This window comes from Vulpes lagopus, chromosome 8 (genome assembly GCF_018345385.1).
Source record: "Vulpes lagopus strain Blue_001 chromosome 8, ASM1834538v1, whole genome shotgun sequence".
Taxonomy (NCBI): Eukaryota; Metazoa; Chordata; class Mammalia; order Carnivora; family Canidae; genus Vulpes; species Vulpes lagopus.
Window position 1 is genome coordinate 558,387 of NC_054831.1, and position 21,088 is coordinate 579,474.

The 21,088-nt window shown below is 55.4% G+C and overlaps 2 protein-coding genes across 12 annotated transcripts in view; one reads left to right on the plus strand and one right to left on the minus strand.

Annotated features, from left to right (window-relative positions):
- Positions 1-21,088, plus strand: part of MTERF4 (mitochondrial transcription termination factor 4) — a 79,663-nt gene that overhangs the window by 44,694 nt on the left and 13,881 nt on the right. The window contains exon 4 of the mRNA XM_041765511.1: positions 5,703-5,769. Within this exon, the coding sequence (XP_041621445.1) occupies positions 5,703-5,769 (67 nt within the window). The remainder of the gene's footprint in view (positions 1-5,702; positions 5,770-21,088) is intronic.
- Positions 1-21,088, minus strand: part of SNED1 (sushi, nidogen and EGF like domains 1) — an 80,578-nt gene that overhangs the window by 36,922 nt on the left and 22,568 nt on the right. For 9 of the 11 annotated variants that reach the window (XM_041765495.1, XM_041765501.1, XM_041765502.1 and 6 more), the window contains exons 2-13: positions 19,042-19,329; positions 16,361-16,501; positions 15,527-15,689; positions 12,834-12,959; positions 12,508-12,621; positions 10,523-10,636; positions 10,325-10,438; positions 2,586-2,711; positions 2,257-2,361; positions 1,881-1,994; positions 1,225-1,341; positions 19-135 (exon numbers count right to left, since the gene is read on the minus strand). In XM_041765495.1, the coding sequence (XP_041621429.1) occupies positions 19-135; positions 1,225-1,341; positions 1,881-1,994; positions 2,257-2,361; positions 2,586-2,711; positions 10,325-10,438; positions 10,523-10,636; positions 12,508-12,621; positions 12,834-12,959; positions 15,527-15,689; positions 16,361-16,501; positions 19,042-19,329 (1,639 nt within the window). The remainder of the gene's footprint in view (positions 1-18; positions 136-1,224; positions 1,342-1,880; positions 1,995-2,256; positions 2,362-2,585; positions 2,712-10,324; positions 10,439-10,522; positions 10,637-12,507; positions 12,622-12,833; positions 12,960-15,526; positions 15,690-16,360; positions 16,502-19,041; positions 19,330-21,088) is intronic. The other 2 variants (XM_041765497.1, XM_041765503.1) reach the window with 2 other exon arrangements.

Consider the following 21,088-nt stretch of genomic DNA (forward strand, 5'->3'; position numbering starts at 1 on the left):
GCGGCGGGGGGGCCGCACCGATCTCGCAGTGCCTCCCGGTGAAGCGGTAGGGGCAGCTGCAGTGGTACTCGCTGCCCGCCTCCCTGCACGTGCCCCCGTTCCGGCAGGGTCCTGAGCTGCATAGGCGTGGCCGGGCTGTGGGAACAAGGACAGGGGGAGACAGGAGCGGGTGAACAGGGCCTGCCTCCCGGCCCTGGGGCACCCGTGACGCCCTACTCCCGTCTTCTCAGCCCGCGGGGCCCTCTGGCCACTCATCCCTGTCTGCCCCAGGCCCTGGGGACCCGGGAGCCCTTCCGGGTGCAGCAGACACCGCAGCCCTCCTTCCTGCGTGGCAGGGAGCCTCTTCGAGGTTTCTGTGCCCCTGTGGCATCGGTGCGTCTTCCCAGGGCCCTGGGGTCACGTGCCCGTGCTTGAGGAGTCTACACATTTAAAGGCCAGTGCGGAGCGGCTGGTGTGCCCCTCCACGCTGAGGACTGGAGCCTTCACAGGCCCAGGGGGGCTTCGGCCCCTCAGCCTCCTGGACATCTCTGAGCAGGAGGGCGCCTCCCCACGCCCCCACCCTGCAGGGCCTCGCAGGCTGCGGGTCCAAGTTCCAGCCCCCCCCACCCCGAGCAGCCACCCCGGGTCCCCGCTTTGGGTGCCTTTGTTGAAGACGCAGGACCTCGGCCGCAGGCGCAGGGAACCAAGCAGCAGGGCTTCTCTTTGGAAGCCCTCTCCTCCTGCTGCGGGGTGGAGATGGGGGGGCGGGGGGTTCCGGGGAACAGGGCAGCAGGGACCTGCCCTTGGGGCCCCTTCCAGGTTCCCAGAGGAGCGTGGGGTCCAGGGGCCGTGGGCGGCCCAGGGGCTGAGCTCCAGGCCAGGCCCTGCGGGAGGGGTGCCGCTGCCTGCCCTGAGCCCCGCGGCGGAGCGTGGGAGCCGCGTTCCTGGGGCGAAAGTCCGCGAGGGTGTGTGCGTGACATGCTGACTTTCGCCAAGTTCAGTTACATCTGATGAGGTCCTAACGAGTATTTTGAAGATCAAGGACTCGATAAAATCCATTTGGGAAAACGCTGAGCGGGAAATGAAGCCTGTTCTGAGGAAAACCGAGTGGTGCCCAGGAGGCCATGGAGCAGCAGCACTAGCAAGACAAGCAGCTCGTGGGGGCGGAGGCCACGCTGGCACCACACGCAGAAGCTGGGCGGCCAGCTGTCAGGGTGAGCGGGCCCTCTCTGCCCTGCCACCCACCTTTCTCGCAGTGCCTGCCATGGAACCCTCGGGGGCACTCGCAAGTGTAGGTGTCCTCATGGGCGTCACAGGAGCCTCCGTTGAAGCAGGGGTCTGAGTCGCAGGGTGACGGCAGTGCTGCGGGGGCAGAGGGTGGTCACCCTGACATCTCAGCGGGAACCAAGGCCACTTAAAATATACTCTGGGGGGGGGGGTCTTGATTCTTCACACCAGGCTCTAAGGCCCTTCCTGGAAATTCTTTTATTCTCAATTTTTCCAGACTCATCCTGCCTCTCCTATGAGCTAGGACTGAGCCCGGGGGTCATGGTACCAGCACCTCCATCATCAGTGTATGATACATAATGTAATGCACACTCACAAATACACAGTCGTAAGTATTTAATCACGCAGACTTAGACATGTGTGAAGCTAGGGGCTTAGGGGAGAGCCTGAACATGTCCAGAGGTGCTTTCCCAGCTGTGAGCTCCTGCGGCGGAGGGGTGGACAGCCCGCATTACAGAGGACGACCCCAGGACAGGCGCACCACCCACGGGGGCTCTTGAGGGCCCGTGGGGCAGCCCACACCTCTGCGTGCTTTGCCCCTGTGTTCTCCTCCTAACGCCCTCCCTGGCTTCTGCGCAGGCCTGTGCCCACAGCTTCCCCGCCCCCACACTCACAGTGGCTGGCGTTGTGGTCAGTGTGGCAGACGCAGAGGTAGCTCCCACCGTACTCCATGCAGTAGCCCCCGTCGGGGCACTGGGTGTTCATGTTGCAAGGCGTGGCTGTGACTTCTGCAGGGAAGGAAGAGGCCCATTCGTCTTCCTGGGGACTTCTCGTCCTTGAGAAGCATCAGGCAGCCCCGCCAGGGTGGCCAGGTTCAGGCACTCTTGTGGCCAGCCCCCTCCTGGGGTGGGAGTGGGGGATCACGGGACCGCTGGTTAAGGGTCTGGATCTACGGTTTGGGCCCAGACCCAAGCCACCACCTCTCCTCTGGTCTGGGGATTTTCAGGGGCAGGGCAGGAAGCATGCCCCACTGCAGCCCTGGGCACTTACCAAATTCACAGAGGAGCCCAAAGAAGCCTGGGGGGCACTGGCAGAGGGTAGTGTTGGCACCCAGGCATCTGCCACCGTTACGGCACTCACAGTGGTCAGGGGTTCCTGCCATAGACCGAGGGGGGGGAGCTCCGATGTGGGGTGTGGAGCATCAGGGCCCTCCTGCTGCTGACCCTGCCCTGCTCCCGGCTACCATCACATGAACACGGCTGTGCACACACGCTCTCTCTCTTCCCCCCACCACACACCCCCAGCTGCCTTCTGTACGCACCACCCACCGGAGGGCCCTGCCCTGGACCACTGCTCTGGCAGCCCCGGCCCAGACTCACTCTCCCTGCAGTCGGGGCCGGTGAAGCCCTGGGGGCACTCGCACACGTAGCCCTCATCTGCGTCCACGCAGGTGCCCCCATTCTGGCACGGGGCTGAGAGGCAGGCCTCTGGCACTGGGTGGCTTCCTGCAAGAAACACAGAAGTCACCAGAGGCTGCTCCAGAGAGCATGGGGCTCCTCGCCCAGGCCCCACAGCACTCAGTTCTGCATGCGAGTGCGATGTAAGCCCGAGGCCCACTATCTGGAAACTAATTTCTAGCTGCCCCTCACCATCTGAGCCCCTTCTGTGGAGCAGAAGGCAAAGCAAAAGGATGGAGACCCCACGGTGTGTACCAGAGGGCCCTGCTAAGACCAGGGGCCTCCAAACAAGTGCTTCTAATCCAGCATCTATGTTGGTACCATGGTTGGGGTTTTCCAGATACAGTTTTTGTGGATTTCCAGGTTAACTACTATAATCAGGGGATACAGTCCCTTCAACCGAATGAACTTTATTTTATGTCCTACAGGATGGTCTGTCATGGTGGGTGCTCCATGCGACCTTGGAAAGGATGTGGCTGTGTCACTTAGGTCAGGTGGGCTGATGGTGCTGCTTGCGTCTTGGAGGTCCCTACCAATTCCCGTGATGAGAGCGCTGGGTTGCAACCACCGCCTGCAGCCACAGATCTATTTCTGCCTGCCTTCCCTGCATGCATTTTGATGCATGTTCATAGGTGCACGTACATCAGAACTGCTGTGCCTGTTTGGTGACTTCACCTTCGTCATAAAAGACCCCTCTGTTCCTGGCAGTATTCCTTATTCTAGAGTTTAATCAGTTTGTTGTGAGTATAACCGCTCTGACTTCTCTTGGTCGGTGTTTGTCAACCTGTTCCATTTCATTGTTTAGGTGTTTGATTTCTTCATGTGGTTCAGGATTTATCTTTTAAATAACACATGGCAAAATCGACTTTTGCTCGCTGTCCACTTCTGTGAATTTTAGCATAGAATAGATTTGTGCTGCCCCCACCAGTCAGGACACAGAACATTCCATTACCACAAATACTCCCCTGTATCTTTTCAGGGCCACAGGGTCCCTCCCCTCCTGAACCCCTGGCAACTACTGACCCGTTCATCACCGCAGCTTTGTGGCTTTAAGAACACCAGAAGTGGGAGATTACACACGAACGGCATGTGATCCTTGAAGCTGGTTCGCTCACTCAGCAGAAGGCCTCCAGGATCCATCTCAGTTGTGTGATTGGCAGTCACGCGTCCCACCAACAGGGAAGGACGCTTGCGTTCTTAGGTTTGGTGGCTGTGCACAGGCGTGCTGCATACATTTGTGCATTTCGTGTGAATAGAAGTTGTCATTTCTGTAGGGTTAATAGCTAGGAATGGGATTGCTGGACCATATCAGAAGTGTATGTTTAACTTTATGCAAAGCTGCCAAGCTGTTTTCACAGTGGCTAAACCATTTGGCATCACCACCAAAAATATGTGAGTGTTCCCATGGCTCTGTGTCCTCACCGGTCAGCACTTTTTATTTTAGCCAGTCTGGTAGGTATGTGGTGCTTTCTCATCGTGGCTTTAATTTGCAACTCACCAGTGGCTAACGATAATGACAAATGACTGCATTTGTTCATCTGCTTCTTTGCCTCCCAGATAGCCTTTCTGGTTATGTGTCTGTTTAGATCTTTTGTCTGTGCTTTGGTTGGTTGGTTTCTGACAGTTGAGCGTGGAGAGTTCTTTATGTGTTCCAGAGGCCAGCCCTTTGTCAGACAGGAGTGCTTGCAGGACCTCTGGAAGCACGCGGCCTGTCTTCGCGTCCTCCTGACCGTGTCTTTCCCAGAGCTGCGTGTGTCCTTCTGTTTTCGTTTGCTGGAGAGTGCTTTCATGTCTTATCTAAGCACTGTTCCTGTAGCTGCAGGTCACACAGGTTTTTCTCCCATGTTTTCTTCCAAGAATGCTGTGGTTTTATGTTTTCCATTCAGGTCTCTGGTTCGTTCTGACCTAACCTTGTTCAGGGTGTGAGGCTGAAGTTGAAGCTCAGTCTGTACATGAGAATGTCTGACGGTCCCAATACCATTTGTTGAAAAGATCATCCTTTCTCCACTGAATTGCTTTCACACCTTAAAAAAAAAAAACCTGGCTGTATTTGTGTGGGTCTAGTTCTGGATCCTCTCTGCTGTTCCACGTATGTATGCACCCGTCCCTTTGCCAATCCCACAGGGGCTTGATCACTGTGGCTGTATAGTAAGTCTTAACACTAAGTAGTGTGATTCCTCAAAAGTTAATTTTTAAAAATAGTTTTGGCTATCTCAATTCCTTTGCCTTTGCAATATAAATTTTAGAACCAGCTTGTCCAAAGCTACAGAAAACTCTGTTGAAACTTTGATTGGAATTGTATTAAATCTACTGATCAATCTGGGGAGAGCTGATATATTTACTATGTTGAGTCTTCCAGTCCATGAACGTGGGATGTCCTTCCGTTTACTCAGATCAGCAGACAAGTCCTGTACATGTTTTGTTAGATTTATACCTAAGTCTTTCAGTTTGGGGGGAAGCTATTATAAGTGTTATTGTTTTTACTATTTTGGATCAGATTACAATGCCCAATGTAGGGAACTCAGGAGATCACAGATGATTGTAGGATTGTGGCCCTGAGATCCCCCTCTCTGCCACCTCCCCATAGTTTCCAGTGCTCTGGGCTGGCCTTTTCAGTCCTCTGGCAAGAGAGCTGGGGCTTTTATTGCCTCACACTACTAGTTTGTTCCTGTGAGTGCACTCATGTCTGGGCCAGGTAGTGGATGGACAGAGAGGAGGAGAAACAATGGGAGTTGCCCAGCTCTGTGGAGCCATAGGACCTCCAACTGGAGAGGAAGCTTCCTCTGGTCAGTTTGGGCCCCTCAGGGACCTTCCCCCCGCCCCCCCCTTTGCTGCTACTGTTGGTCCTGCTTCTTGAGACCGACTAGTGGCTGCTTTTGGAGCTCTTTCCATCCATCTGATGCTCACTTTTGATCTGGGAGCTGCTTTGAGTCCAGGCAGGGGGGACACTGGAGGAAGAAAATGGTGAACTCACCACTGGTTCTGTGGTGCTTTGAAGCTTGGTCATCTTCCCCAATCCACTTACTATTTATTTTTCAGAGTCCTCAGATAGCTACTCCGTGCCTTCTGTCCAGGATTTATGGCTGCATTCAGTGGGAAACACAAGGTAGGGACGGTATGCGTACTCTATCTTACCCAAAACCAGAAACCCATTCCAATTTTCAAATTATTTTCAACTTATCTGTGTCTTTATGTTTAGAGTAGGTTTCTTGTAGACAATTTATAGTTGGGTCTTGCTTTTCAATTCAGTTATACAATATCTGCCTTTTAATTGGTATGTTCAACCATTTCACATGTTAATGTAACTATCAGGATAATTAAACCTACCATGTTGCTCTTGGTTATCATTTGTCCCAATTATTCTTTATTCCTTTTTTCTTCTTTTCCTGCCTTCTGGATGGAGTGTTTTCAGGATTCCATTTTATTTCCACCTCTGGTTTATTGGCTATGACTCTTCATTATTATTTTTACTTGTTCCTCTGGGTTCATAATGTGTATCTTTAACTTATTGTAGTCTACCTTCAAACGATATTATACCATTTCATATATAATATAAGGACATTACTATATTATTCCCATCTCTCTCTTCCTATCCTTTATGCTAGACATTGATAAACTATGGCTTGCAGACCAAACCTTGCCTGCCACACGCATTTTAAAAAATAAAGTTTAATTGGAGCACAGCCATACCCAATCTATGGCTGGCTGCTTTGGCATTGCACTGGCAGAGGTGAATGTCTGTAATCACACGGCTCATAAAGCCAAAAATATTGAGACGCCTGGGGGGCTCAGCAGTTGAGCATCTGTCTTCGGCTCAGGGTGTGATCCCGGGGTCTGGGGATCAAGTCCCACATCAAGCTCTCCACAGGAAGCCTGCTTCTCCCTCTGCCTGTGTCTCTGCCTCTCTCTGTGTCTCTCATGAATAAATAAAATCTTGAAAAAAAGCCAAAAATATTAATATCTAGCCCTTTGCAGAAAAAGCTTGCACATTCTGCTTTAAGCTATTGAGGTCATACATTTTATTTCTATAAATGTTATAAACCCCATAACATATTGTTATTTTTTGTGTTAAAATTATCTTTAAAGAGACTAAAAAGTAAGAAGAAAAGCATGTTACAGGCATACCTTGGAGATATTGTGGGTTTGGTTCCAGACCACTGTAATACAGCGGATATGGCAATAAAATGAGTCAAATGAATTTTCTGGTTTCCCAGTGCCTATAAAAGTTATGTTAACACTACACTGGAGTCTATTAAGTGTGTAATAGCATCATGTCTAAGAAAATGTGTACACCTTAATTAAAAAACACTTTGCTAAAAATTGGTAACCATTATCTGAGATTTAGTGAGTTGTAATCACTGACCACAGATCACCATAACAAATAGAACCATAATTTAAAACTTTGAAATAGGAATGCCTGGGTGGCTCAGCAGTTGAGCGTCTTTCTTCAGCTCAGGGCATGACCCTGGGGCTCGGGATTGAGTCCCACATGGGGTTCTCCGCAGGGAGCCTGCCTCTCCCTCTGCCTCTCTCTTTCTGTGTCTCTCACGAATAAATAAATAAAATCTCAAAAAATTTTTTTAAATATTGCAGAATTACCAAAAAGTGACACAGAGATAGAAAGTGAACAAATGCTATTAGAAAAAATGGCCCCACTGGTCTCACTTGATGCAGGGGTGCCACAAAGCTTCAATTTGTAAAGAACACAGTATCAGTCAAGTGCAATAAATGAGGTCTGCCTGTACATTTACCCAGGTATTTACCATGTAGAGCTCTTCATTCATTTGTATAGTTCTGGATTTTCATCTGGTGCCATTTTTCTTCAGTCTGAGGAATTTCCTTTAATGTTTTTTTTTTTTAATAAGATATGCTGGTGATGAATAATTGTGTTTTCACTGTCTGAAAAATATCTTAATTTCACCTTAATTTTTGAAAGCTAATTTTCCTGTGTATATGCTACAAGGTTGATAGTGCACTGTCTTTGGGCTTGCATTGTTTCTGATGAGAAGTCTGTTATCATTCTCATTTCCTGTATATATTGTGTTTTGTTTTCTCCCTCTGGCTGCTTTTCGGATTTTTTGTTGTTGTTGTTACTGGGTTTTCAATACTTTATGATGTGCTTCATGTGATTTTCTTCATGCTTTTCTTGGATATGTGGATTTTAATTTTCATCAAATTTAGAAAACATTTGGCTATTATTTCCTCATTCTTTTTCTGTGCCCCTCTGGCCCCCTCTCTCCCTCTGGAACTCTACAGGTACACACGCCAGGCAGTCTGATGTCCCACAGGTCACTGAAGAGATGGTCTTGGTTGCAGTCTCTCTACCTCCTTTGCTGCTTGTTGGGTTGTTTCTGACTTCAAGTTCACTGACCTTTCCTTCTAGTGTCTAACCTGTTGTTAGTCTACCCAGGGTATTTTTTAAATTGACATTTTATGTTTTTTAATCTCTCGAAGTTTCTTTTCTTCTCTCTTCTACTTCTCACTGTGTCCTTTTTCCTCAACAGTCTTGAGCACATGGAGCATGTTCACGGTAGATGATTGAACGTGCAGATCTGCTAATTTCATCATCTCTGCCATCTGTTTCTATTGATCTATTTTTCTCCTGGATGTGGGTCATATATTCTTGATTCTTAGTATGTCTGATAATTTTTGGTTGGGTATTTTGAAGCCCTGGATTCTGTTTTATACCTTTAAATAGTACAGATTTGGTTCTGGTATATGGTTAAATTACTTGGGATTGTTTTGGTTCTTTCAGACTTTCCTTTATATTTCTTAGGACAAGTCAGATTAGCCCTTGGTCCAGCATTTATTTATCCATATCATCAAGATGGTATCCTTGTACCCCAGTACAAGGTGGTACTGAGGACTCTACTCTGCCTTAGCTGTTGGTGTGAGGAGCTCTGCGTGTACTCTGGCTGTAGAGAAGAGAATTATTCCCAGCCTTGTTTGAGTTCCAGGGATTGTGTGACTCAGCACTTCCAGTGGTTCTTTCCTCAGCCTCCTGGATTTCACCCCAACTGTGCTGACTGAAGAGGCCAGGGGTGCCTCTGCAGGTCTTCAGAGCTCCTTGTACTCTGCCCAGTCCTTTTTAGTAACTCCATCCTTTCTGGAATTCTCCCCACAAATGGCAGCTACCAAACTAGACTCTCTGTCTCTGTGACCCAGAGACTCAGAGGAACTGCTGGAGTCTGGACCCCCTTGCTGCACGGTGACCTGGGAACTTCCTGCAGGCAGACTTGGGGGCAGTGGTAGAGAGCACTTCATTTCGGTCCCTCCTCCCAGGGGTAGCAGTTCTGTGATGCCTGTTGTCCAGTGGCTGAAAAAAGCTGTTTCAGATTTTTTTTTAACTTTTTTTTTTTTTTTATTGATTTATAATAGTCACACAGAGAGAGAGATAGAGGCAGAGACATAGGCAGAGGGAGAAGCAGGCTCCATGCACCAGGAGCCCGACGTGGGATTCGATCCCGGGTCTCCAGGATCACGCCCTGGGCCAAAGGCAGGCGCCAAACCGCTGCGCCACCCAGGGATCCCTGTTTCAGATATTTTATCTGGTTCCTTACTTGTTGATGGTGAGGGAAATTCCCAGAACAGTCAGTCTTTCTTGGCCAGAAGCAGAAGAATGGATACTATTTTTAGAAATTATCTCCAAATTTTGGCCAACTTCCTGTTGAATCTGGTTAGAATGTCAAAACTGGCACCTTGTAATATGAATGATAAGCTTATATTGGGGATGGAAGCGTCAGTTCTGTTGTTTCTTGTTGTTTACTTTCATTTGCATTCTTCTTTCTGTACAAGATGTGGTTTCTTTGCAAAATCTTTTGAAAATACTAATCTGTTTTCTAACATGAGTTTAGTTAAATATACAGATATTTAGATAACAATCTGGGCAAGGTGAACTGTGACCCGTTACAGTGATTTTAAGCAACCAAACAGGTGAGGGTGCTGCCCTCCCCTCCTCCCCTCTGCACTGCAGAGCCCACCCTCTCCTTAGGACACGGCCTGGCCTCTGTGTGGCCCTCTGACCAAAGACTAATGGAGGGCACAGCACCCATCTATATCTTACTTATGGGTAAAATTTAATTTCCTTCTTAACTTTTTAAAGTGAAACTAAATCTGACAGCTTGTGTTGAGCATCTGTCTCCCTGGGGAGCAGCTGCCGATGCCCTGGACTTTGCTATCTTGGGCACAGGGGTTGAGCGAGGCCTTTAGCAGTCATGGCAATGTCAGATGTTAACAACCTCAATTTATTCTGTAGGTTATAAAATCTAGTTAGTCTTTTAATTGATCTACCAAGTCATCGCCAACATTTAAAATATGAAATAGAAACTAGCAGAGTTCATCACATGTAACAAAAGTCAGTTTTCTTGCCAACTCGTGGGGCTCGTTCCCTTCCACGGCGAGGGGTCTGTTGTAGGGAAGAGGATGTTAAAAGGCCCAGAATGTCCTGAGCAGGAAGAAGGGCCTTGAGAGTGTGGCCATCTTGCCCGCATCCTATAGATGGAGACAGCAGGAGGCACACACGGGCTGCAGCTCAGGGGACAGGGCAGCACGGGCAGGGCTGGGGAGACGACCCCGGGACAGGAGTAGGGCTGAGCTGCTCAGCGAGGGCCAGGGGCCAGGTGACCGCGCTGTCACTGGGGGCTGTGGGCAAGGGCCGGTACCTGTCTCGCAGCGAGGTCCCTCGAAGGGCTCTGCGCACAGGCAGGTGAAGTTCCCCACGAGGTCAACACACGAGCCCCCGTTGAGGCACGGGCCGGAGGCACATTCGTCCACATCTGGGGGCAGCGGAGGCAGGAGCTTGGCTTGAGCCAGCCTCTGACTCCCGGGCACCTTCCCGCCCCCTGGGGCCGGCCCCTCACCCGTCTCACAGGCCTCGCCCGTGTAGCCGGCCCGGCACAGGCACACTGCCAAGCCCTGCTCTGCCTGGCACCGGCCACCGTTCTCGCACACCTTGGCATCGCATGGAGACAGTGCTGTGAGGACAGAGGCGTGAAGGTGTCAGACCTCCGGCTGGGCCCCTGGGGTCTCCTGCTGATCCCCGCTCGGGAGGGTGTCAGGCTCCGCGGGGCCTGGCCGGCCGCCCCCACCCAGCAGCCCGCGCCCGGCCACACAGGGTCTGTTTCAGCAGATCCAGGCCGGAAGGGGGCTGTGTGTGCTGGCTGGGGGCGCCGGGGTGAGGGGGATCTTGCTCTTAGCCCCAGCACAGAGTGCGATTCTGGAGCACTGGCTGCAGGGATTGCTCCCGGCCCAGCAGAGGGATACAGCCTGCGATGGGTCTTGAAGGGGATGTGGTGTGCAGAGGTGCCAGAGGGCCTGGATGGCCCTGAGGTGACACCGTTGTGGGGGAGGTGACCTGTCTTGCTGCAGGGCCAGGTGCAAAGGTACTCAGTCCCCATCAGGTGGGAGTGAGCTGAGTGGAGCGTGCCTCTGGCCACTTTCACCCAGGATGCTGGCCGCTAGACTCCCTGGTGGCTGCTGGCCCGTGAGCCCCCAGGGGGGTGGGGGGACAGCACATTCCCCAAAACAACTCTCAGTATAGGAGCCTAAGGGATCCTCAGAGCATGTGGCCCTCCCTGGACTCATGGGGGTCAGTGGGAGGAAGGAGAGAGGACGTGTGGAGGTGCTCTGGTGGCCACAGCACCAGGTGACCCCCCTCTCCTGGATCCTGACTCCACCAAAGAACAGGGTTGGGCACCTGTGGGGAGGAGGTGCTCAAGGTGAGCAGCACACATGTCCCTGCCTGGATGCTGCTGGGTGTCCTGCTGTTGTGTGGCCTGGGGGCTGAGGTAGGTCCTGAGACCAGCGAGCATTGGTGGGGACCTGGGACCTGTCGGTGTCACCGTAGTGGCCATGAGGAGCCCAAGGCGCAAGGCTACTGGCTCCAGGCCCAGGTCTTCCTAGGAGCTTCACTAGGCCCAGATGTGTGCAGATACACTGGAGGCACAACTTTAAAACATTTTTTGTGGCTAGAAGTTGCTCTTAGAAATGGTTCTTCTAGATTGAGACACTCCTGTAGAAGTGTTATTCTACACACTTGATGGAACGATGTCTCGTACATGTTTCTCAACAATGGTTACACATCAGCCAGTGTACCTCGGGGAATGGGTGGGTGTGCGGGGCTCTCTTTGTTGGGCTCCCCTAGCAGCTTCCCACAGTGAGACCGGGCGCAGCGGCGGGGGCCCACCTTCCTCCAGGCAGGGCGAGGGGGCCCAGAGACGTGCTGGCTGAGGGGCAGGTACAGGAGGCTGGGAATCTGCCAGCACTGCTTCCAAAGAGCCATGCTCAGAAGGGGGTGCAGAGCGGGGTGCAGCTGGGGGTCTCAGGAAGGACCCCAACCCGTGCCAAGGCTGAGACCTCGGGGGCTGGAGAGAAGCAGCCTCCGCTCCTGTTGGGAGCTACTGGGGCTTGGGGTTCAGGCAGCACAGACAGGGTGGGGTGGGGACTGTGCTCTTTGGCATCCGGGGAGCCCCCACATTCCCATCAAGCCAGTCCAGAGCTGAGGGGGCAGTGACGGCCCCAATTGCATGGGGGTGGCTCTCATCCATGTCCCGTGGCTAGGCTGGAACTGGGCACTGGCCTGTTCTAAGGCGCCACCCCTGGTCTGAACACCAGGGCCCAGGAGGCCTGAGTGCTGTGGCCAGGGCTCCTGCCACATGCATGAGATGCACTTTCCTCTAGAGTCTGGGCTCCTGCCCCCATGGGCCTCTCCAGGCTCCCACGCCTACTGCCAGGCCCTCTGGATGCGGACCCAGCATTCCCATGAGGCTGACCACACTCCCTGGTCGGCCGGGACCGTTGCAATCTGCCTCCAGTGGGGCCATAGGGCCCGGGCACGTCCTCTTACCTGTCTCACAGGTGGGTCCCCCGAAGCTGGCCGGGCACTGGCAGCTGAAGCTGTTGATGCCATGTGTGCAGGTCCCACCATTCTGACATGGGTGGGAAGCACATTCGTTCACGTCTGGAAAACAGGGCAGGCTGGGGCCTCAGTGGAGGAAGCCCAGTTGGGCAGAATCTGCCTGGACCCCTCGCTTCCGAGGTGGTCGGCCCAGAAGGGGCAGCTGTAGCATACGCCCCCGTGCTCACCGTCGGGGAGCCACCCGCACCATGGGGACAGAGACCCTTGACCTTGGACCCTTGGGGCCACCGGCTGTGCCTGCAGTGTAAACTCACCTAGGTGACATCTCCTCCCCGTGAAGCCTGAAAGGCAGGAGCAGGTGTAGGAGGGGTTGCCTGTGACGCAGTCATCAATGCACTTGCCGCCGTTGAGGCAAGGGCGCAGGGCCAGGCACACGGATGCTGTGGGCAGAGGAAGGAGCGCGCCGTCCCTTCCCTCCCCTGACCCCAAGGGCCCGTCTCTGAGGACTGCCGTGCGGTCTGCTGGCAGCCCCGCATCCGTGGCCAGCTTCCCACGTCTCCTCGGGTGCCCAGTGTCCCTGCACACCCCGCCGACATTTAGATTCCCGAGCGGTGACTCTGGCTTCCCAAGGAGGGCAGGCTTCCCTAGCGCCCGTCAAACCCACAGCACCTTCCTATCCCTTTCATCCGTCAACTTCCACATTTGTCTGAGGAAATAAGACACAGACCCAAGGGTGCCCAGCGCCACAGGAAGATGTGGGTGCGCCTCATGGGCAGGACGCCCGCAGACATGGAAGAGGGGGGCCCCGTGGGAACCAGGGGTGGTGGGCGGCGGTCTCTCGGACCCTCTTGGGGAGATGCAGTCTGGTCTCAGCGCTGCCACCACTGCTTACGGACACGCACGCCCAGCCGCCCCTCCGGGTGTCCCCGCGTGTAAACCAGGGGCTGGCCTCGGAGCCGTGGGAGTCAGGGTTTCTCACATCCTGGCCTCCTGGCCAGGCAGGGCATCCAGCAGTGCCCAGGGGCCCCCCAGCGCCCTGCCTGGGCCCTCCAGGACGGGCAGCCCAAGAGCTCAGCCCAGGGCGCCCTGCCCCTCCGGAGAAGTGAGGCCCCTGAAATTTGCAATTAAGCAGCATCAATTGGCAGGTGACTAGAGCACCCCAAGGCCTCGGGTCTCCTGGTACCGGGAGGGCCCCGGGAGATCTGGCGCGGCCTCGGGGGGCAGGGGCCCTCCGGGAAGGACCCTGTGGCCCAGAGCGCCATCAGGGCAGAGGCATCCTGCTGCATAGCCTTCCATTGACCTGGCCACACGGCCACTCAGCCGGCTGGCGCCTGGCTACACCCTGCAGCGTGAGCCGTTTCTGGACCCGCCTTACTCAGGAGCGGGGTTTCCAGATGTGGACGCACTGCCTCTGAGGGGCGAACTGACCCTCCCTTCCCGGCATAGCCACTGTGGGGGCCCCATCTCCTGGGCCTGCAGTGTGGGGAAGCCGCGGGCCTCCTGGGGGCGTCATGTGCGCCAGTTTGGAGGTCCGGCAGTGCCTCCTCCACCCACTCCCCCCAGAAGCCTGGGATAGCGGGAGAAGCATGTCCAGGTGGGAAGGGATCTGCGGGGGACTGGCCAGACCCTCTCCCGGGTACCCCGTGTCCCAGGGGCTCCCAGCCTGCAGCCTTTGTAGGGGGCACGGGCCTGCCCACAGCTACACCCACACCTGCAGCCACCTGCTCAGACGTGCATGCACATCGCACAGGTGTCTGCTCACAGCACCCCGCGTCTGCACTCCTGCCTTGATCCTCAACCACAACCAAGTCCCTGGCTGCGGGGACATGACCAGCAACCAGACCTGTCTGCCGCATAGACGCAATGGTGTCCCCCCCCACCCCCACACCACCGCCGCCCAGAGTCCAGGTGGGCAGAGCCTGGCCTGGGGCTGCTGGGGGGCTTGCATTCTTGGCTGCCCTGCCTGCCACCTTGGGGGAGGTGCAAGTGATTGGCTCCCTGGCTCCCCGGCCATGGGTCCCACATTCCCAGAGTGCAGAGTCCGTGAGTGGGTGGGCTGGGGTTCCCGGGCACCTCTCACTGAGGCATCACCCCTAGTCCTTGGTGAGCCTTCCCGCCCGGGGAGGGGTGCACACCTGCCCTCCCTGGCCATCTGGATGGGCTCCGCCCGCTGGCTTGGCTCTCAGGGATTTGGTGAGCCAAGCAGTGGACAAGAGGGCCCTCTCGTGGCCCCGGTCTCCTCGTGGGTGGGAGTGGAGTCCACAGGACGGTCCCCACACTATCCTCACTGTGGCCCTTGCGAGGCTATGGTTAACTCTGCAGAGGGCTAAATCACGCATTTGACCCCCCCCCTGCGTTTGCAAGCATGAGGTTTCAGGAGGGTCCGGCTTCCCGCTGGGCCGCACGGCCGGAGGGGCCGGGACCACCCTCCGCCCCATGGACTCTCCCGCCGTGCGCTGCGCCTTCCGAGCCTTCCACTCCCTCTAGGCGGGTAGATGCCCCGGCTAGACCAGCTAGGAGACAAGCGCCAACTCCCACGGAGCAGCACCACTTGGCAAATGGGGGGAAAGGGTGAAAAGGGCTCCTGCCTTCCAGGTGGTCCCGGGGAGACTGGAGACTGGACGGCGGCCCCGCCCCCAGCCCCCCGCCCCGATGCAGGTGGGAGAGAATGAACGGAGGGCGTCCACGCCTGGCCCCGAGGAAGGGCGCCCCGGCTCTTCCGCCTTGCGCCCTGAACCTCGGCCTCCGGCAGATTCCTTGATGGAGCTGGGGCCCCAAAGCCTCCCCTGGAAGACGCGGGGCTGGGGGCGAGCCGGTATCTGCCCAGGTTCATGGCTGGCGGAGAGGGGTCGGGAGGCCTTGCCCTCCCGGCCAGCAGCCTGCCCGCTCCCAGCGTCCCTGCAGCCCCAGCAGTGCCCAGCCCCGGCCTCCCGCCCCCAGGGTCCGCCCCCTCTCGTCATGCCACCCCAGCCCCCACAGCGCTGAGCCGCTGGCTCCATCCTCTTACTTGTATGGCTGCAGCCCCCCACGCGCACCTGGGCATCATCGATTCTGAACGCCCAGCGCCCGGGCACGCCCACGTTGGTGGTGGTCTCCACGTCGGCAATGTCCGCCGTGCGGGAGCCGGGGATGCTGAAGTAGCGCCTCCCGTCACCCGCATTGAAGCCGGCCTGGGGGTGGGGAGAGTGGGGGCAGGTCGGGCTGGTTTGCAGGTCTCGCTAAATTTCCGGAGACCTACCTCCCCCGCGGTGGCCAGGTGGAAGAGGTCATGTGGACGTCAGCCTTGTAACCCCGGAGCTTCACAGGTTTGGGGGCATCTGTACCACCCTCCCCATTGGCCCTGACCTGATCAGCAACCTCCCAGCCAGGACCTGACCCCAGCCAGCCATTCCTCCAGCCACCCACCTTGTTGGACCCTGGCATGCTCCCCTCACACACACCTGCAGGGGCTCACCCCCCAATCTCTTGGCTCCCAGGGGGACCAGGGGCAGGTGTGTGAGCTCAGAAGAAAGTGGACGGCTAGGAAGGAGACGGGGGCATTCCCATCACAAGGGAGCACTCGCTGGCCACGGTCCCATGGGCCACAGGCCAGGCCAGACCCCAGGATGGTTAACACGCACAGAGCCAGGGGCCCTTCTGGCTCGGCTGCAGCTGGCCCCGGGAGGACAGGGCAGTGTGGGTCAGGACAGGTGCCTCTGACCTGAGGATGTTTCTGTGAGTCTGGCCTGGGAATGGCATCAGAACACTTCACATTGGCCTCTGCAGAGTCGTGGGGGGGGCCGGGGGTCTCCCTGCCTGATGAGCTCATGACAGTGGTGGCAGTGGGGAGCCGGGCCCCTACCTGGGCTGCGATGCCCCCCAGGCCAGTGGAGTCGCCCCCGCTGCTGGCGTGTGTGCCCGTGGTCCACGTGATGGACTCATAGTTGAAGATGGTGAAGGAGAACTTGCCGTCCGTGATAAGCACGGTCTGGAACGTGTTGACCTGCCAAGGAGGGAGGCCTGAACAGGGTTCTGCGCTCGCTCGTCCGTGCTGCAAGGGCCTGCGCCCTTCAGCACGGTCCACATCCCCTGACCCCTCCTCTGTCTTCCCAACTGGATGGCCAGCCATCTGCCACTGAGCCGATGGCCTCGACCTCATGCCCCACTGTCCCTAGTGCCTAGTCCTGGCACAGGCCAGGACCCCTGACAGGTGTCACCTGGTGAGTGAGACACGCTGAAGGGCCCTGAGGACCCACAGACGCCAGGGACACAGGGCTTAGTGCTTACTGGGTCAGATCCACAAAACTGTCCCGTGTGAAACAAAAAATGTAAAGAGGGAAAGATAAAACAAGGAAACAAGGAAAAGCAGTTTTAGTGAATTTTGTTTTTCATGTTGTCATCTTCCATGAAGATATTATCGAGTAGTGTACGTATGAGACGTCATTTCAGATTGAGCAAAGGGTGGGATTGTTTAAGAAGTGCTCTCGGGACAAACAGGAAACTGAAAAAGAATAAAATTAGAGCTTTCCATCACTCGTGAAAAGAAATCCCGCATCAGGTAAGTTTGTGAATGGAACCATCAGAGCCGTAGAGGAAGAAGACCTAAGGGGGCTGTAGAGCTGCTTCGATCGAGGAAGGGCTTTAAGCGTGACATTTGTTAACTGCACAAACCAAGAAGGAGATTTATATACTTGGCTACAGAAACTTCTGCACGTTAAAAAGTGCCGTGAGGTCAAAGTGCACGGCCAACAGCAAAGTGGAGACTGTACTTATGACCCAGGCGGCAGTTGGAGCTGTTGGTATCCTTAATTCAAGCAGGACTTCTACAGGCCGGCAGGAGCAAGACGGAAGACATGACGGGGGTTGGAGGTGATGGGAACAGACGCATCACAGCGGGGTGCCGCCGGCCGAGGACAGAGGACAGCAGCGCTGGCAACCAAGGAGGCGGAAGGACGGAGAGGAGCCTCCCTGTGTGCGCAGGGGAGGAGCACGCGGTAGGGCCAAGCCAGAGCCCTGCGGGCAGCAGCCTCCCCTGAAGCCCTGGCCCGGGCACGGCCCCCAGCTGGCGAGGCCCGGCAGTGCCCACCCCTGGGCGCCCTGCCGTGGGTGCCGCCCACCCCTGGGCTGGTCTGCAGGTGTTCACGGTGGGACACCCTTGGCTCTGCCCTTTACTTATTTAGCAGTGGACCACAGGGAGACTGAGGGCGCCCCTTGGGGGGGCAAACCTGGGGCTCCCAGTCTGGAGACAGCCGGACGCCGGGGCCCTGGGGCGGGCTGATGGGACCGCCAGCGGCGGGAGGTGCGCAGGTGGGGGTCCAGCGTGCGGGGAGGAGCTCCACCCTCGCTCCCGGGGGCCTGCTCCGAGGCGCTGCAGGGAGGGGGGCCTTCCCGGCCTCCCCTCCCACCTACGGACCGGCTTCCAGCCCAGACTCACGAGTGGGTCCCCGTCCAGGGGTTCCCGGGTCGCCCGGATAAGCATTTTGCAGCCCACATCTTGGGGCCTGCGGACAGGCCTTAGGGTTTCCTCCGTGGGCGGAGGGGAAGGAAATACCCAGGGCGGCCACAGGGGCCAGAGAGGCTTCTAGGGTGATGGACAAGAAAGAAGACGAGGGAGGTGCCTCACGGCAGGATCGTCGGCGGCCGCCTCACCCAGTCTCTCGGTTACCGACGTGCGTTTCCTACAACTTGACGGTAAGAAAAACAAAACTGACAAACTCTCTGTGGGCTACGCACGAATAGTTCACCGGTGTAAACACGCGTTCGTCGCAGTGTTGACAGAAGAGCCCGTCTGTCCCTATTTCCCTAGCCACCGCCGTCCTCCTTTTAAGAAATTCCACGGTGCACGCCGGCCGTCCGGAGGGCTGCCTCGCTGGCTGGGCTGTCCCTCTCATCTAGGCTGCTGGAGGACCCAGGCTTGGCGAGCCACCCGCACCGAGTTCCTCGGCCATCACTGCCGGGGACCCCGGCCGCACCTGCGATGCCCGCGGGGCGCTCGCACCCCCAGCCCTGCATCAAGGCCTCACCTGCCCCACCCGCTGCCCAGCCGTGTGCATGGCCGGGAACGCAGGCCCTGCCCTCGGCTGCTCTGCCTCTCCCCTGAGACCCCGAGGGCACACCTGACACATCTGTCCCTCAGGGCTGCTCTGAGCCACCACAGTCCTCCAGTTCCAGGGCCCCATGTGGCTGAGCTGCCACCCTCTGGCTGGCACAGCAGCCTCAGGGAGAGTTCCTCCCCCTGCTTCTTCTGTGTATGGAGAGTGTGCCCCAAGGGAGAGATGTGTCCCCAGTGCCTTTGTTGTTTGGTGTTATCGCAGAATAAAGGATAAAGCAAATGGTTTCCAGGAGGGGTGGGTAAGGTCAAGGCTCTGTCGTCCTCCAACCTGCCTCCGTGACCCTGGGAGAGTGACCCCCATCCCTGAGCAGTTTTTCCTCTCAGGCATGGACTAGTGGTTACATCTGACCCCCCTCAGCAAGGTGGGGCCACTTTGGGAAGACTCTGGGCCCCAGGTGGACACCCTCCCTGCCCCAGGACAAAAAACTCACAGGGGAAGAGGCGCTGCCTCCAAAGAAGGTCACGCGGTACCAGGTGGCTATGAAAACCCAGGTAGCAGAGAAGTCCGGGAGCTCAGGGAAGTATCGCCTGACATCCTCTGTGGCTCTGCGCAGTGTGGCCGGGTCAGTGGCCTCCCGGTAGTACACGTCACCCGCACGTCGATTGTCCACATCTGCCCAGAAGGCTGCCACCACGCAGCGGTCCTTGGCGATGGGAAAGGCCACTGGGGTAAACTGAGAGACCTCCTTCAGGAAGGAGATGATCCCGTTATTGTTCACCTGTCAGAAAGTCAGAGAGGGGACCTCTGGGCACCTAGGGGTGGCAGGTGGGCCCGGTGGCCTCCCCTGCCTGACCCACCAGGCACCCCCTCCAAGGGGAGCTGGACTTGAGCGGGGCATCCTCAGGATGGCCGGACAGTTCCTGGCCCCTGATATAGGACACCTGGGCCTGCTCCATCCCCTTGAAGACAGGCTGTGTGCCCAGGGGACAGGCTCTGACCTGTTTGCTGCACCTGATGCCCTGCAGAGTGCCCAGACCTGGGGTCGGGCACGTGGGGTACTCAGGGCCTGGGTCCCACTTTAATCAGGGACCTTAGGAGAGCACAGCGTAGTCCTAGCCTCCGAGCCAGATCTGGACAGGTGAGTAGGCAGCATGTGTGTGTGTGGGGGGTGAGGAGGTAGTGCCCAAAAAGCAGAGCTGGGGATGGGCAGGAGCCAGTGTGGCCAGAAGAGGCTGGAAGGGCCTTGGTGGCTGGGCTGCGGGGGGGGGCAGTGGTCTGTGCTCAGGATTCCAGACAGTGAGGAGCCCCAGCAGGCTCCTGAGCAGAAGAAGGGGAGCAGCATCTCTGTGGTAAGACGGAACTGATCCCAGTGCTGATTCCTGCCACCCAGTTAGCTGTGCAACCATGAGGCAGGTTAGCCTTGCCTCTCTGTGCTCTGGATTTTTACCTATGAGATGGCGATAACACAAGTTCTGGACTGGGTTTAAGGTGGCTCCCAATGGGTAGTTTTCCAAGGTTCCAGGCAGAAGCAAAGAAAACCCTCTCTGGTGGACGATGGCATCATCTTAGGCCTCAAGCCATTTGTATAAATAATTTTTCAAATACAAAACCCAAGACAAAAAAAAAAATACCCAAGACACAGTCAAATCAGGCACACAAGGAAGCAGGATGCCACCAAGAATAAGCAATGAGAGAAACACCAGATATCAGAATTATCAGACAAAGACTATAAAATAGCTAAGTTTACCGTGTTCCAAGAAAATGCAAGCTTTAAATTTTGTCAGAATAGTCAAAATAATCTTGGAAAAGAGGAACAGAAGTGGAAGACTTATACTTCCTGTTTCAAAACTTAGCACAAAGCTATAGTAGTCAAAACAGTGCAGCATTGGCATAGAAAGAATAGTATGCCTAGAAATAAACCATCACAAATATGGCCAAATGATTGTTATCAAGAGTGTCAAGACCAATAGAGATAAGACAGTTTTTTCAACACATGGTGCTGGAAAAAATGGATATCTACATGTAAAAGAATGAAGTTGGACTTTTACCTAACAGCATATACAAAAATTAAATAAAAAAGGGTTGAAGGCCTAAACATGAAAACATAGGATAAAAGCTTCATGACATTGGCTTTGGCAGTAATTTCTTGGATACAACACCAATGGTGCAGACAACAACAAAAAACCCAGGAAAACTGGAGTTCATCAAAATTAAAAAGTATTTTTTGCATCAAAAGACACTATCAGCAGAATAAAAGGCAACCCACAGAGTGGGAGAAAATATTTGCAAATCATTAGGCTAATAAGGGATTAATATCCTAAATATATAGAGAACTCCCACAACTCAACAACAACAGGGACCTGATTTAACATGGGTAAAAGTCTTCAATAAATGTTTTCCAGAGAAGATATACCAATGGCCAATAAGCCCGTGAAAAGATGCTCAACATAACTAATCATTAGGGAAATGCAAACCCAAGCCACAGTGAGCTCCACTTCACACCCATCAGGAGATGGCTACTATCAAAAAACAGAAAA